At 45.3% G+C, this 13695-nt stretch overlaps 1 protein-coding gene across 1 annotated transcript; it reads right to left on the minus strand.

Moving 5' to 3' along the window:
* Positions 1-652: 652 nt before the first annotated feature.
* Positions 653-11854, minus strand: LOC130373290 (glutamate decarboxylase 1-like). The gene is made up of 14 exons (XM_056579671.1): positions 11483-11854; positions 10809-11051; positions 10456-10546; positions 7577-7689; positions 7333-7448; positions 6607-6686; positions 6442-6496; positions 5383-5499; positions 4609-4673; positions 4007-4085; positions 3358-3507; positions 2844-2951; positions 2288-2377; positions 653-1929 (listed from the first exon to the last, which is right to left on the minus strand). The coding sequence occupies exons 1-14, from the start codon at positions 11688-11690 to the stop codon at positions 1756-1758; spliced, it is 1689 nt and encodes a 562-aa protein (XP_056435646.1). The 5' UTR covers positions 11691-11854; the 3' UTR covers positions 653-1755.
* Between the last annotated feature and the right edge of the window lie 1841 nt (positions 11855-13695).

The following is a 13695-nucleotide window of genomic DNA, read 5'->3' on the forward strand; positions in this document are numbered from 1 at the left end:
TATCAATGTCCTTTTTGACCCCCTAGTGGTCAGAAACTATTTAATACCGCTTTATGTAGAAATAAAAATAATATAAAATGCCAAGTATAAACATAGACGGCAGTTTGTAGAATGATGAATTAACGGCACAATTTACAATTTAGTAACAAGATGAAAGGCAGTGTTTGTCCAAATTCCTGAAATTTGAGGAAGAATGGTCAGAGCCTAGAAGTAAATGCATATGTCCTCTGTCAGTCCATTTATAAAAAAAAAATATGCGGTATGTGTAGTATATGGAGGACCCACACAGGCACATACATCAATGTATACAGTTCAGAACGATTCAATGTTAAAAGTCTAGCACTATAGGGTGTGAATGATTTTTTACAACATCTTTGGGTTGTTTTCGGAGGAGCAGGGTGACGATGTCCGTTTGAGACGGTGTGAGTGGTTTGGTAATGAGCCGCGGGTCGTAGCCGAGACAGAATGCACCTGGCTGGATGTCTCGGCTCCAGTCCGTTACCCAACCAGTGGGCCGTGTTATTTCTACAGTCGTCAATAAGTACTCACATTCATCAAATACACACAGGAAAACAGATACATTCTTACATAGAGAAAATGTAGACGAATAGGGGAATGGTACCATAAATAAATACAGGAAAAACGTATTTTCGATGTACTCTTCACATTTATTCATCCAAGCAGCTTAGACATTCATTTTTTATTTTGTCCCTATTTCGTCCTCCTCTCTGATAGAAGCTTTAACTACGTGAGGAACTGGAGGACAGACGGAATAAGTGTTTTGGGCGAAGGGGATGATTAATCATTATTGTGCTTTTAATTTAAACTCTTCATCAAAGCACAGGGAACCACACTGCTGGACTGGACAACATTTAGTCATTATCCACACGGACATGATAGAGTTACATCACATAGATTGCACTTAAGTTTAGGTGGCAAGGTAAATATCTCTACATAAATATCTTAATTAATCCACGTGAGAGGCAGGTATATATGCATATGTGTAACTAGTGTTCTTTGGTTCACAAATACACAAAAGGACGTATACGTAGTTTTAAAACATTCTGATAAACATTTCCAATCGAAATGAGGATATCTTAAAAATGGAATAGAATAGCGGATAGCCTATCCTTACTTACAATATCTTAAATGTAAGTAAACTGTTTCGTCCGTTACATTCTATCTGCCTGTTTGTGTTTTCTATAACAAAACTGGGACACATTTGTGACAAAAGCAATGTAACAATAAATACTATACACAGTCTAGACAAAAGGAGCAGCTCTAAAAACACAGCAGTCGATTACAATACTTGTGCTACACAGTCTTTATGAAAAGGACGCCATGGTGAGGGTACGGTATGCTTTTGGTGGGGGAAGTAATTTAGGTATTAGACAACACTACAGTCAGGACGTGAGATCATGTTTATGACAGCAATACTGTGGATGTTGACACTGGACACGTTTCCCGCTAAGTTCTACATTTTTTAAATTTACGATTTAATTACAACGTTGTGGTTATTACTAAAATGTTTAAGTCCACCACTAAGAGGGGGAATATTATAAGTGGTTTTCTTGCCACTACGTCATTAATAAAGAGGACTTTAATGGCCAAACAGCGTTACCAGAACACAGGGCTTGGGGGGGGTGTTGGGCTAAACTTTAATCGGAGGATTTAAAACCAATCCAAACAACGGTGTGCAGACCTTGGAGTGGGAGGGGTCTCTTCTGCACACCAGCACCAATCAGGCGCTCTCTCTTACAAGTCGTAGCCCAGTCGCTCGATCTCGTCGATCAGGAAGTCGATGTCGGAGCGGGTGGCAGCCGGGTTGGAGATCACCATGCGGAAGAAGTTCACCTTCGTCCCCTGTGGCTGGTAGCCCACCATGGTGGTCCCACACTCCATCATCAGCGCCTTGATCTTAGGAGCCACCTGCGCTCACGAGAGAGGACATATGCTGGTCACTCATTGGTCGAAACAGACCCATGCCGATCACTGATTGGTCTAACAGACCCATGCCGATCACTGATTGGTCTAACAGAGCCATACTGATCACTCATTGGACTAACATACCCATACGGATCCCATACTGATCACTCATAGGTCTAACATACCCATACTGATAGCTCATTGGTCTAACAGACCCATACTGATCACTGATTGGTCTAACAGACCCATACTGATGACTCATTGATCTAACATAACCATACTGATTCCCTGATTGGTGAAACAGACCCATACAGATCACTGATTGGTCTACTGATGGGTCACAGAGGTCAGGGGTCGTTACCTTGTGCAGCCGCTCCCGTCGCTCCTGGCCGTCGGGCAGGCTCCGCAGGCTCAGCGGAAGGTACCAGAAGCACACGTTGGTGTGCTGGGGCTGATGGAGAAACAGATGAAGGGGCCATGAGAAAGGTTGGACAGGATCACTGAATCAATACGCACTTCTGAAGTCACTTGTTTTTTTGTGATCGGCTAAAAAAATGTGCATTAGGTGTCGGACATTAGGCGGCCACGTTTCGGTGGGTTCACGTTCAATCAAAGTTTTGATGAGGACCATTATAAAAACATTATGGCTTTAAGTTGAGGCTTGCTTTATCAGATGAAGTGTTGATCCAACTGGATGTTATCAAAGTATATCATCCAAACTGTAGCGTAGCGGGACTGTTATGTCGGTTCAACGATCCATTCTCCGAGGCCACAGCTTCACTGGAGCTCTGTTAATGAGTTCCCGTGGTTTTTAATCATCAGAGAAATTAGCAGCTCCGACCCATTTTAAAGGGTTTTAATTGTGGGACGTTACGTATCTGCTGAGACGAGGAGGGAAAGAGTATCTTTAGAAGTACCTCTCCTTCGAACACCATCTGGTACCCCTCTCTGGTCTTGATCTTATTGTAGAGATACGCGGACAGGTCGAGACATTTGTCGATATGCTGCTCAAAACCTACTGTTCCCTGTGAGAGAGGGAGGGAGAGAGGGAGAGAGGGAGGGAGGGAGGGAGGGAGGGAGGGAGGGAGGGAGAGAAAGAAAGAGAAAGAGAAAGAGAAAGAGAGAGAGAGCGCGAGAGAGAGAGAGAGAGAGAGAGAGAGAGAGAGAGAGAGAGAGAGAGAGAGAGAGAGAGAGAGAGAGAGAGAGAGAGAGAGAGAGAGAGAGAGAGAGAGAGAGAGATCAATATAATTAATATTACTAATATTAATCAATAAGGTTATCAATATTCAGGTAGTTCTCTCTTCTACAACGGTAAATATGACCACATCCTCATCCCACTCAAACTAAACTCCTTAAACTCTAATACCCGACTCAAACACATTATAATCATCATCTACAGACGAGGCATAAAGCTACCAGAACTACAGGTACCTTTGCCTTCCACATGAGCCAGAACTTGAAGATATCCACATGTCGTCCACACTGGATGGCCTTGTCTCCCGTGTCGTAGCTGATGTCGTACTGTTTGTCGGGCTGGAACAGGTAGCCGGCACACATGGAGTTGCAGCCTTGTAGTACGCCCTGCGATCATAGAAACACAAGAGGCCGACGGGAGACAGGGTTGGTGCACCAAAGACGACATGGAGCATTAATGTGTGTGTATGCATGCATGCTTTGCATATATGTTGTGTGTGTGTGTGTGTGTGTGTGTGTGTGTGTGTGTGTGTGTGTGTGTGTGTGTGTGTGTGTGTGTGTGTGTGTGTGTGTGTGTGTGTGTGTCTGTATGTGTGTCTGTATGTGTGTCTGTATGTGTGTGTGTGTGTGCGTGCGTGCATGTGGGTGCGTGTGTCTGTATGTAAGTGTATGTGTGTCTGTATATGTGTGTGCGTGTGTGTGTGTCTGTATATGTCTGTGTGTATATGTGTGTGTGTGTGTGTGTGTGTGTGTGTATGTGTGTGTGTGTGTGTGTGTGTGTGTGTGTGTGTGTGTGTGTGTGTGTGTGTGTGTGTGTGTGTGTGTGTGTGTCTGTGTCTGTGTGTGTGTGTGTGTCTGTGTGTGTGTGTGTGTGTGTAAAGCCTACCCGCTCCCTGACCAGGATGGCAGAGCACTGCAGTGGGACTCCCATCATCTTATGAGGGTTCCAGGTGACAGAGTTTGCTCTGCAGAGACGTTGAGACACAGTAAGACAGCTATACTATTCTATGGTACATCCAGGCCGTATGTAATATGTAAAAGCTGTAATAGCTGTGTAGCATCACGTACTATGCTGTTTTATACATACATTCAGTCAGACTCCACAACACGCTTTTATCCAAAGCCACTAAAGTTGAGTCTGAGAACAACCAAAACATGCAATCACGATTAAGAACTACAAAACTCTAAAACCAAAAACTACAAGAGCTGCATGACCTGTTTGTAAAGACATAACGGGGCGGAGCTCTGAGTAGCTAAATGAACCACAAAGACATGGTGAATAGATTTGAAACTAAAGATATATTAGTGCATCATAGTCGCATCCCAGAGGAATCTCTGTATCTCTATACACCACATCCCTTAGCTTAGCAGAGGGATGTCCGTCCTAGGCCAGAATCCCCTGCCTGAGTTAGGACTGACCGGCCAAGTGAGGTTACCTCAGGTTACCTTTGACTAGCTGAGGATTCACACACACATTCAGGAACGTACCGCTCAATCCCATTCAGCTTGTGTCTGTGTTTCCTGGACATCAGCAGCCCTCCTCCCCATGCACCCTGTACACAACAAACAACAATAAACAACGATTAACAACAGTTATAGCATGAGTAATGTCACCTCCACAATTAACATCGTGACGTCGTCTTTTAAAATGTTCATCATTCCATCAATGTGTTTAATAAGTACTTTGAATCGTGTTTGCTGTCTGGAAGGTTCTGTGTAACAAAAGTTTGATTTGATCTGATTTGATCGGAAAATGTTTTGAAATGTAAAATATAACTGATGATATCCCTTCTCGTTTATACACAGAAACGTGAGCTGATCTCGGTGATTGGCTGCAGCAGCATGCGCTCATCTGTTTATCTGCCAACCCAGTCTCACGGAAATACGTGACACTGTCACGTCATTTAATCTAAAGCACAAATTTCTAACAATATGACAGCTTTTGGCCACCCGTTTCTACTCTCACCTTTGATTCTGAGAAATTGTGACAATTCACGGATATATTTAATGCAGGTGCGCTGCTCTGTAGGCAATCCGCGACGGAAAAATAGGTAGCTGCCTCATCTCTTCTTTTTAGAATGACTTTACAATTTTTGCTTTTGGCACGGAAAAATTGAAGTTACGTGGCCCAGATCACGAATTAATAGATTAAATGACGTGACGTGACAGTGTCACATATTTCCGTGAGCCTGGGTTGCATCTGCAGCCCGCAGCCCTACAGTGTTTTATGGTATCGGTGTCAAGGCTTGGGTGTTTCCTCACGTCCACGTGGAGCCACATGTTGTACTTCTCGCAGATGTCCGCGATCTCGTTGATGGGGTCGAAGGCGCCGTAGACCGTGGAGCCACCGGTGGCGTTCACGAACATCGGGACGTAGCCCTGTGGTAATAACAGCATCGGGGAGACGTTAGTCACCGTTTAAAGGTGACATATTTCACCACCCAGGTGTGAGAGTGTGATTAGCCGTTACAAGCCAATTTGAAAATCAGCCTCTTCTGACATCACAAGTGGGCGTGTCCACCTAGATGTGTGCTGGATAGATAAGTCTACCAGCCTACCCAGTGGACTGTAGCAAGCGTTGCTCATCTATCCGTCATCATGTCGGAAGAGGCCGATTTGCAAAACGTCTCGTAACACTTAATCACACTTACACCTGGTGGTATAATATGTCACCTTTTAACATGCTAAGATCCAGAGATCTTTATTCTCCCTGTCCTCATATCCACCCCTTCTCTATTCTCCACTCTCCACTTTGGGAGGGCCCTCTCCCAGCTGCATGTCTCGTTAAATCCTCCCCGGTTGGTGCAGCGCTTCAGGGTCCAGTGAGGGACGTTAGGAGGCGGATGGATCACACGTCCACCCAGAGAGAACCATTAACCCCAGGCTGGACCTTTCTGTTGTTCTGGAACCGGTCTGTCCTCGCTCCACAGTGAGGGGGAAAAACACTGAGTTCTCCACCGCACTGTGAGTGTTGGTCCTGCTGCACCGTCATCTCCATCATCATCGTAATCCTGGTCCTTGTCATTGTCATCATCTTCATCGTCGTCATCATCATCACCATCATCATCCTCATCGTAATCCTTGCCATTATCATTGTTGTCGTCTTCATCCTCATCATCACCACCACCATCTTCCTTATCCTCATCGTTATCCTCGCTATCATCATCATCATCATCATCATCATCATCGTCATCATCATCATCATCATCATCATCATCATCCTCAACCTCCATCTCATCATCCTCTCTGGTATGTGTACATTGGGGCTCAGTCTATGTCGTTCCATAACTGAGACCCCAATGTTTCCAACACATAGATTACCTTCTGCTTTGCGTCGATGACTTTGGCTTCCAGATCTGCCGGGATGACTCTCCCTCTGTGGAACGAAGGGACACCAAACGTGACGCGCGTGAGGCTACATCGAGATACGTTCCAACCAATCACGCGCAGCCGCCCGCCCGCATGTGACTCGCGTCCGCCACCCACCTCTCGTCCGTCTTGAGCAGGATCAGGTTCTCCGTCCCGAAGCCCAGGGCAGCGCTCGCCTTCTTGATGGAGTAGTGGCTCTGGGGGGGGGGGGGGGGGGGGGCGGTTAGAGACACTCAGTATGCAGCGTTTAGTCACCGTCGTTTAGCCCAGCGTTGCGCACACTGTGTTTAGCCAGGGCCCAGTAGTGCCGGCCCCTTCGCCTCCAGGGTCCACTTAGACCCACATAAATAAGACGGAGTATATACAGAGCTGGAATGGCCGAATTAGCATTAATGCCAAAACGAAGAGGGTGTTAAGTGTTTTCCATCCCTGAATGAGTGACTGAGGACCGGTAGTCCCGGCTGTGGGGCTGAGTCAGCACTAATGTTCAGCAGACACTTACGGGGACTTACTTTGGGACTTCCACTTGAAGTCATAAAAAGGCGTCCGCTGGATTCAGATACTAGGCGTTGAGGTCAGACTACCAGCTCAGGAAGCCACACGGGTCAGGCTCGGACATCGGGGGATCGAACCCAGTGCTTTGCGGCTGGGATTGGAACACCGTAACCGCTACACTACCCTGCCCTAGCCACGCCATCCTACCCTGAAGTCATTCTGTTACTTTGTTAGAATGTTTATTTTTTTAATTCGGTTCCCCTCTGCCCTTTCGGTGCATTGTCATCTCTGATCATCCTAACGCCACGGTTACAGTAACCATGCCAACAGAGGCCTTGTTCTCCTCACGTGTTCGGAGGTGAAGAGGACCAGCCGAGGTGCGGCGGCCATGCCTTTGGTCTTGACCTCGGGGAAGTACTTGTATCTGGCGATCATCACGCTGTACATGTTGGATATAGCGCCGCCTGCGGACAACGACAGGGGACGTTTAAAGTCGAGCGTCGTAGCATCGGTGGAACACAGACAAAGAGAGCATCCAACTGTTGCAGAAGCCCACACGGGGCTAGGAAGATGTGTTTGCGAGATCTCTCACCTGGAGAGAAAATACCGTCTCCCTCTCCCTCTGGCCAGCCAACGATCTCCCTCATCTTCTTCAGAGTCAGCTGCTCCATCAGCACGAAGACTGGAGCTATCTCGTAGGTAAACCTGGAGATCCGATTGGAGACAAAGCGTGAATCGGTGTCATACGCTTTTGCCGGCGTACTGATGCAAATTGTGGAAATGCGTTTCAGGCACGGATTGGTGATTAATCAATGCGATACGTCCTCCCAGGTACATGGAGATGTATTCGTATTCACGCTTTAAAGTTCCTCAAACACACGCAGCTTATGGAAGTCATCAAAACATTATCAAACTTTTTGGATGAAAGTTGTTTTTATAGAAAAGTATTGAATTCAAGTATGCAAATGTGTATCCACAAAGGCATTAAGGCATGAAATGAAACAATACAAGAATACAAACACACAAACACATCCTGCTTTCGTCTTGCATTGAATATAGCGTAGCTCCCTCAAATGATCTCCTATTTTCATTTTAAGCCTCTTACATTTTCAATTTTCTTACTTGGCACACACAATGTCAGCCTTGCACTTTCAGTAAACCACTAGTTTGCGCTAAATTATTTTCATTCCAGTCGTTGACAGATGACAGATGATTTATTTTGTGCAGTCACTGCCAGGGTTAATTTTGGTTGATGGAACAATCAATTAAAGTTAATTGCTAAAATGTAAGAAAGCCCCCACCTTCAGGTTGAAGTCATTACTGAGGGTTTTGCCTAAAATACCCCATCTTACGTTAGAGTTTTCATCTTTGGTTATTTTTCAGCTGCCTTTGTCCAAAGAGACTCACAGTGATTAGGGCAGGGCATCTTGCTCCAGGTAGACTGCAGTCATTGGGAATCAAACCTAGTACCTTTCCACTGGTCAACTCACATCATAGCCACTGCACAGTTGTGTCCAATATTGTTTCAATGTTATTCTGCCTATTTGGCGCAATCAGTAACTGCCAGAGTTGAATTCTGGTAGTTACTGGAGCAGGGTGCAGCCTATAATAGACACGCTTGGATCAAGGGTTTAAATAGAAGGAGTTCGGGAAAGGTTAATCATATGTTTCACTGAGAACCAAAGGCTGAAGTGCAACCAATGTATTCCGGCAACCACCATGAAAGCCCCAACAAATAGAGCTATTGACGAAACAAAGCTTTGATTGATAGCGGTGAAGCGATTAGTCATCCATGTTACTACTAATAATAGCACGACCAAGCACTTTTGGAACACCATGTAGGGGTTTCAAAACGGCCCTCTTGAAAGCTGCTGAAGCAGGTGAAAGCAGGACAGAGTGTGTTGTGGTGTTTGATTTAACGGTGCGCTAGGGTGCTCCATCCTCAGCCGGGGCGACGAAGGAAGTCGAGAAAGTTTTACAGGAAAGTGCAAAAGTGATGATATGTTGTCGGTTCTGAGGGACCACATACGACTATTTCCCGGTGGCAGATGCTGAGGCAGCAGTGCCCATGAGCTTGGCATTAATATCTATAGCTGCAGGCCAGAGTGTCCCTGGCGTTGGCAGTGGAAAAATCCATACGTTGTTTACTTTTTAATGATTTGACTCGGCTTTTTTTCGGAGTTGAGCTAACTAGCTCGTCAACATTTGTTAACTAGAGTTGTCGGGCTCACCCTTCGTCTCCCAACAGGGATGTGAATAACACACTGTTGATGGAAAGAAGATTGCATCACGGAGAGGGGGTGAAACTGTGTTAATAGACTCTGTGTGTTCAGGGCACGATCTACCCGGGAGGAGACTGGTGTATGCATGCATTAAAAGTATACATTTTCAACAGATATTGTGTGTGCTTTTTCGGGTTAGAAGTCTCATCTGTCCTAGACGCAATATCTCACAAATAAATTGCCACGACACGTTTTTGACAAATATGAGTGAGGATCTCTAGGTATGTATGGGGAAAATCAATCACTCTCAGAATTTAGTCTGCATCATTAAATTGTTTTGCTTTATTAGCTACCTAAACGATAAATTACTCAATGACGATTACTGATAAATATGAACACCATTAACCTTTAGAATTGAGACTGCATTATGTTGTTATTTATTTGTGTGATATTTAATTATGAGCAACCTTTCTTCATCCATTTTGAGTAATATCACTGCTTTCGTAAATCCATTAAATACAACCAGGCCCTATTAACCAGGCCTATCCCTTTGCATGTAGAAGGTTGTATTGCAGGCTTCCATTTAGATTCTTTATTTTACGTTAAGCATCCTTTCTCCACCCAAGCCTCCATTTCTATCTGAGAGGGTTGACCGCTGGGGGGGGGGGGGCTGGAGAACAAGGGACCAGAGTGAATTGCCTTAATGGTGATTCACTTTGGGTACCGTTAACCCCAGGAGAGGCTGCGTCTGCTCGGGCTATTGTCACCGGCCTCGGAAACAAGTGTTACATAAAACAAGACACCGTGTCCTCTCTGAGCGCCGATCAATATGCAATCTGGATTGCCTGCAGGCCCGTATAATCCGGCCTCGTGGTGGGAGGCGGTGGTGTGTCTCCCACCGCGTCCCCACCATCACCGTGGGGGTGGCGTGGTGATGTCCTGTTGGCATCACCCTCTGAGACTGGGATCGGGATCTTGTGGGTGATAAGGGGTGATATTATGCCACCAGGTTTGAGTGTGATTATCCATCTGCATGCAACATTTACTCTAGTCCACTGGGTAGGCTGGTAGATTGATCTATCCAGTGTAAATCTATTGGTGGACCCACCGCTTGTGATGTCCCTAAAACTCAGGAAAAGGCCGATTGTCAAACGTCTTGCAATGGCTAACCACACTCACACCTGGTGACATAATATCAGCCCTTAAAGTCCATCCTCATGTCCAGCATGCGCGTGTTTGTGGCGCTCACATGTTGGTGTTGGCGGTGGACGTGAGCCACTCCCCGGCCAGGCCGATGATGTCCAGGCCAGTGGAGAGCTGGTTGAAGAACCGGGGATGACCTTCACATGAGACACGAACACATGGGATTTACTTAGCTTGTTTACTACTTGCTGCTATGTGATTGTTGAGGAACCAAGCCTAAGAATTCTACTCTTGCGTCCTTGTACAATGACATGTCATAAAAGTAACTCTGAATCTGATTCTGAACACGACAACAGGAACAACAGGGGATTTGAGGAAACGTGTCTCCAGATCATCAATACTAATCAATAGTATTGTACTGTTGCTAATTAAGACCCCATATTGGGTTTCCGTTCTCACCGGTCCGGACACCGTACTTCAGGGTGTCCCTGCAGTCCACCAAGATCTGCTCCAGGGACTCGGGCTGGTCCGACAGCTCCAGGTTGAAGCCCTCCATACCCTCCAGCAGCTGGTGGGGGTGGTGGAAGTCCAGCACCTTGGTGGAGCGGTCGAAGGTCTTCCTGACGTACGTGGTCAGGATGTCCACGATCTCAAACAGGAACTGCATGGTCTGCTCCTCGCCGTTCTTGGCCGGGAGCAGATCTGGGGCGACCCCGGGGGTAACATGTTGCGTATAGTTATTTATATAGTTATTATTTGTATTTTAGTTCAGGCCCTATTCTAGTTTACAACCAATGATTATCTTATCATTCGGGAAAAAAATAGAAATCAATATGTGGGCTGTATATAGGCATATATATACAGTATATAGTGTAACTAACAATAATAAAAAATAATAAACATAATAATGGCTAAACAGAAAATACACATAACACAAAGATATATGATTTGGTTAAATGGATGAAATCTCTGGCTGTCAAAATTCAAAACTCATTCATTTATAAATACAACTTTGATCATTAATATTATTTATTTTTTATTAAATATATGTTTAGGCACATTCTTAGTAGGCTATTATAAAAATAAAACATGTAATTTTTCTGTAACCGTGTTGTTTCCCCGTGTTTTCCTACCTCTGGCGAACAGGTTGGAGAAGTCCGTTTCGGAGCGTCTGAATGGGCCATCTCTCGCGCTGTTGTCACACGACCGCTGGTTCTTGGAGGAGCGCTCCTGGAAAGAACTCACGATCCGGCCCTTGTCGTCAAGGTTGTTGTTCTTCTGCAAAAATCCTAAATGATCACAGCACGGGGACGCAGGTGGGTGTGGGACATTTCCAAACATTTCACCAGCACTCTTCTCTTCTTCGCTGCTCTACTGCTCTACTGATCCCAGGTCCGAGAGGGGGGGGAACTGCACAGACCGAGGATTCAATTTATAGACGAAGAGCTGGAGGGAGGCTGGGCCCAATGACATCAGGACAGAACCACCAATGCGAACAATGCGCTGCTAATTAGAAAATGGAGATTTCCCTTTGTCAGACCAACAGCCCGCCAAGGAGTTAATAAAGGGGAGAGGCTTTTTGTGAATGGCAATACTGGAAGTGGTGTTACGGAGCTCCACCTATGGGTTTAGGAAGAACCCACGACACCTCTCACCCTTCATCACCGTAAACCCCATGAGAATGTCAGGCTAGGAATCGATTGAGATGTTAGCCTACGGAGGCCACAATGTCCATTCTATGTAGGCCTGTAGGCCAAATAAACCGAATTATTATGTAATTTAATAGAGGCCAAGGTTGACTATACTGGGGGAGTTTTTCTTTGTGTTTGTTGACTGTTTGCAAACCAATGTGAGGCAATCTGAATAATCAAAAAAGTAAAAATAAAATCGTTGGCGGTGTCAGTGACAAGTGAGGCATTGACCACCTTGGTCAGTCCGGGTCCCAGTAAACTACTGTAGCCTGGAGGCTTGGGTTGACCCTCCACACGCCAGTCAATCCCAGAGGACCATCAGAGCGTGCCAAAGCAAATTTCCCATTCATACATCATCATTTTTTTTAAATGATTTTATTAAAGGCCAACGGTTCACTCAGTTTAGTTTTTTTTTTATAACCATACAAGCCTTATACCCATCTAGGGCCAATCAACGAGAGGCTTGAGGCCTGCTTTTTATTACCCATGAGGACTGCATGGCCTATAAAACACACAACGTTGTGTTGAGCTGGGTCTTTATCTCTGACCAGGCAATGGGAGGCTTTTACTCCAGCAGGTCAAATAATGGTGTGAAATTAACGTTTAAAAAGGGGATCTTACCACATATCTTTATGCCCAATTTTCTGGTGCATCCATGGGCAACTCCGTACCACGCGTCGTAACCTTAAATAATTATGATGAGAAACCACATCAAATAATCTAGTAAAAACAGCCAAACGCATTTTTAAAAAAGATATACATTATATGCAAAAAGAAAATTTGAGAATAAAAATTGATACACAACTAAACAATAAAAAACAATACCTCTCCTAAAAACCCTGAATTAGCCTAATAGTCGGATACATCATAGCCTTAGTCAGCCTATTTATTGTTGGACCCGGTATCTTCTTATAGTCCTGTGTGCTTTATGGTGACTACCCTTTGTAAAGATTTAGCATTTATCTGCCGTGTGATTTATTCCTCGCTCCGTATATCTAATTGGGTGGTAAAGATGCTGGTTAGAACGCACGCATCAGTCGGCCTGCCCCGGCAGATAGAAGACCTCCGCCTTATCAAGGGCTCCCAGCCGGGGGGAGGACAGGGCGTTTAGCCGGTGGGGGCTAGGGACGGAGGGACAGAGGGACGGAGGGACGGAGGGACGGAGGGACGGGGATGTGTGTGGGGGAGGCTACCACCACTACATCCTCATTTAACCCCAGCTTTCTTTTGATCATTACCTACATCATTACCCTCCACAGCCCATCGGAGGCACTTTAACCCGGGCCTGCTTGAGTCTTTTTTCCCATTTAACAACCCGTATCAGCCATCTTTTAAAAAGAAAGACAAGTAAAAATAGGCGTTTGAAGAAATGGAGGTTGAAGGAGGCCTATTGAATACATCTGAGGCTGCTCTCCTCTAAGATAATACAGTCTAGTATAGATACTAGCATCTGCTGCGAATGCAAACGAATGATCTGCTATAAAGGCCTGTCGACAAAATCTGATCAAAATAATAATTATAGTCAATAATGATTGTAATCAAATAATTACTGTTATTTCTCTCTCTCTCTCTCTCTCTCTCTCTCTCTCTCTCTCTCTCTCTCTCTCTCTCTCTCTCTCTCTCTCTCTCTCTCTCTCTCTCTCTGTCTCTCTCTG

This window comes from Gadus chalcogrammus, chromosome 20 (genome assembly GCF_026213295.1).
Source record: "Gadus chalcogrammus isolate NIFS_2021 chromosome 20, NIFS_Gcha_1.0, whole genome shotgun sequence".
In the NCBI taxonomy this organism is placed as follows: domain Eukaryota; kingdom Metazoa; phylum Chordata; class Actinopteri; order Gadiformes; family Gadidae; genus Gadus; species Gadus chalcogrammus.

What these genes read in the sequence shown, in the direction of transcription:
- LOC130373290 (XM_056579671.1), bottom strand. Translation starts at nt 11,690, where the DNA reads ATGTTTGGAAATGTCCCACACCCACCTGCGTCCCCGTGCTGTGATCAT. An exon ending in TCCTCTTCACCTCCGAACAC is followed by an intron (nt 6,687 to 7,332) that starts GTGAGGAGAACA and finishes CCCCCCCCCCAG; the next exon opens with AGCCACTACTCCATCAAGAA. An exon ending in CCATCCTGGTCAGGGAGCGG is followed by an intron (nt 3,508 to 4,006) that starts GTAGGCTTTACA and finishes CTATGATCGCAG; the next exon opens with GGCGTACTACAAGGCTGCAA.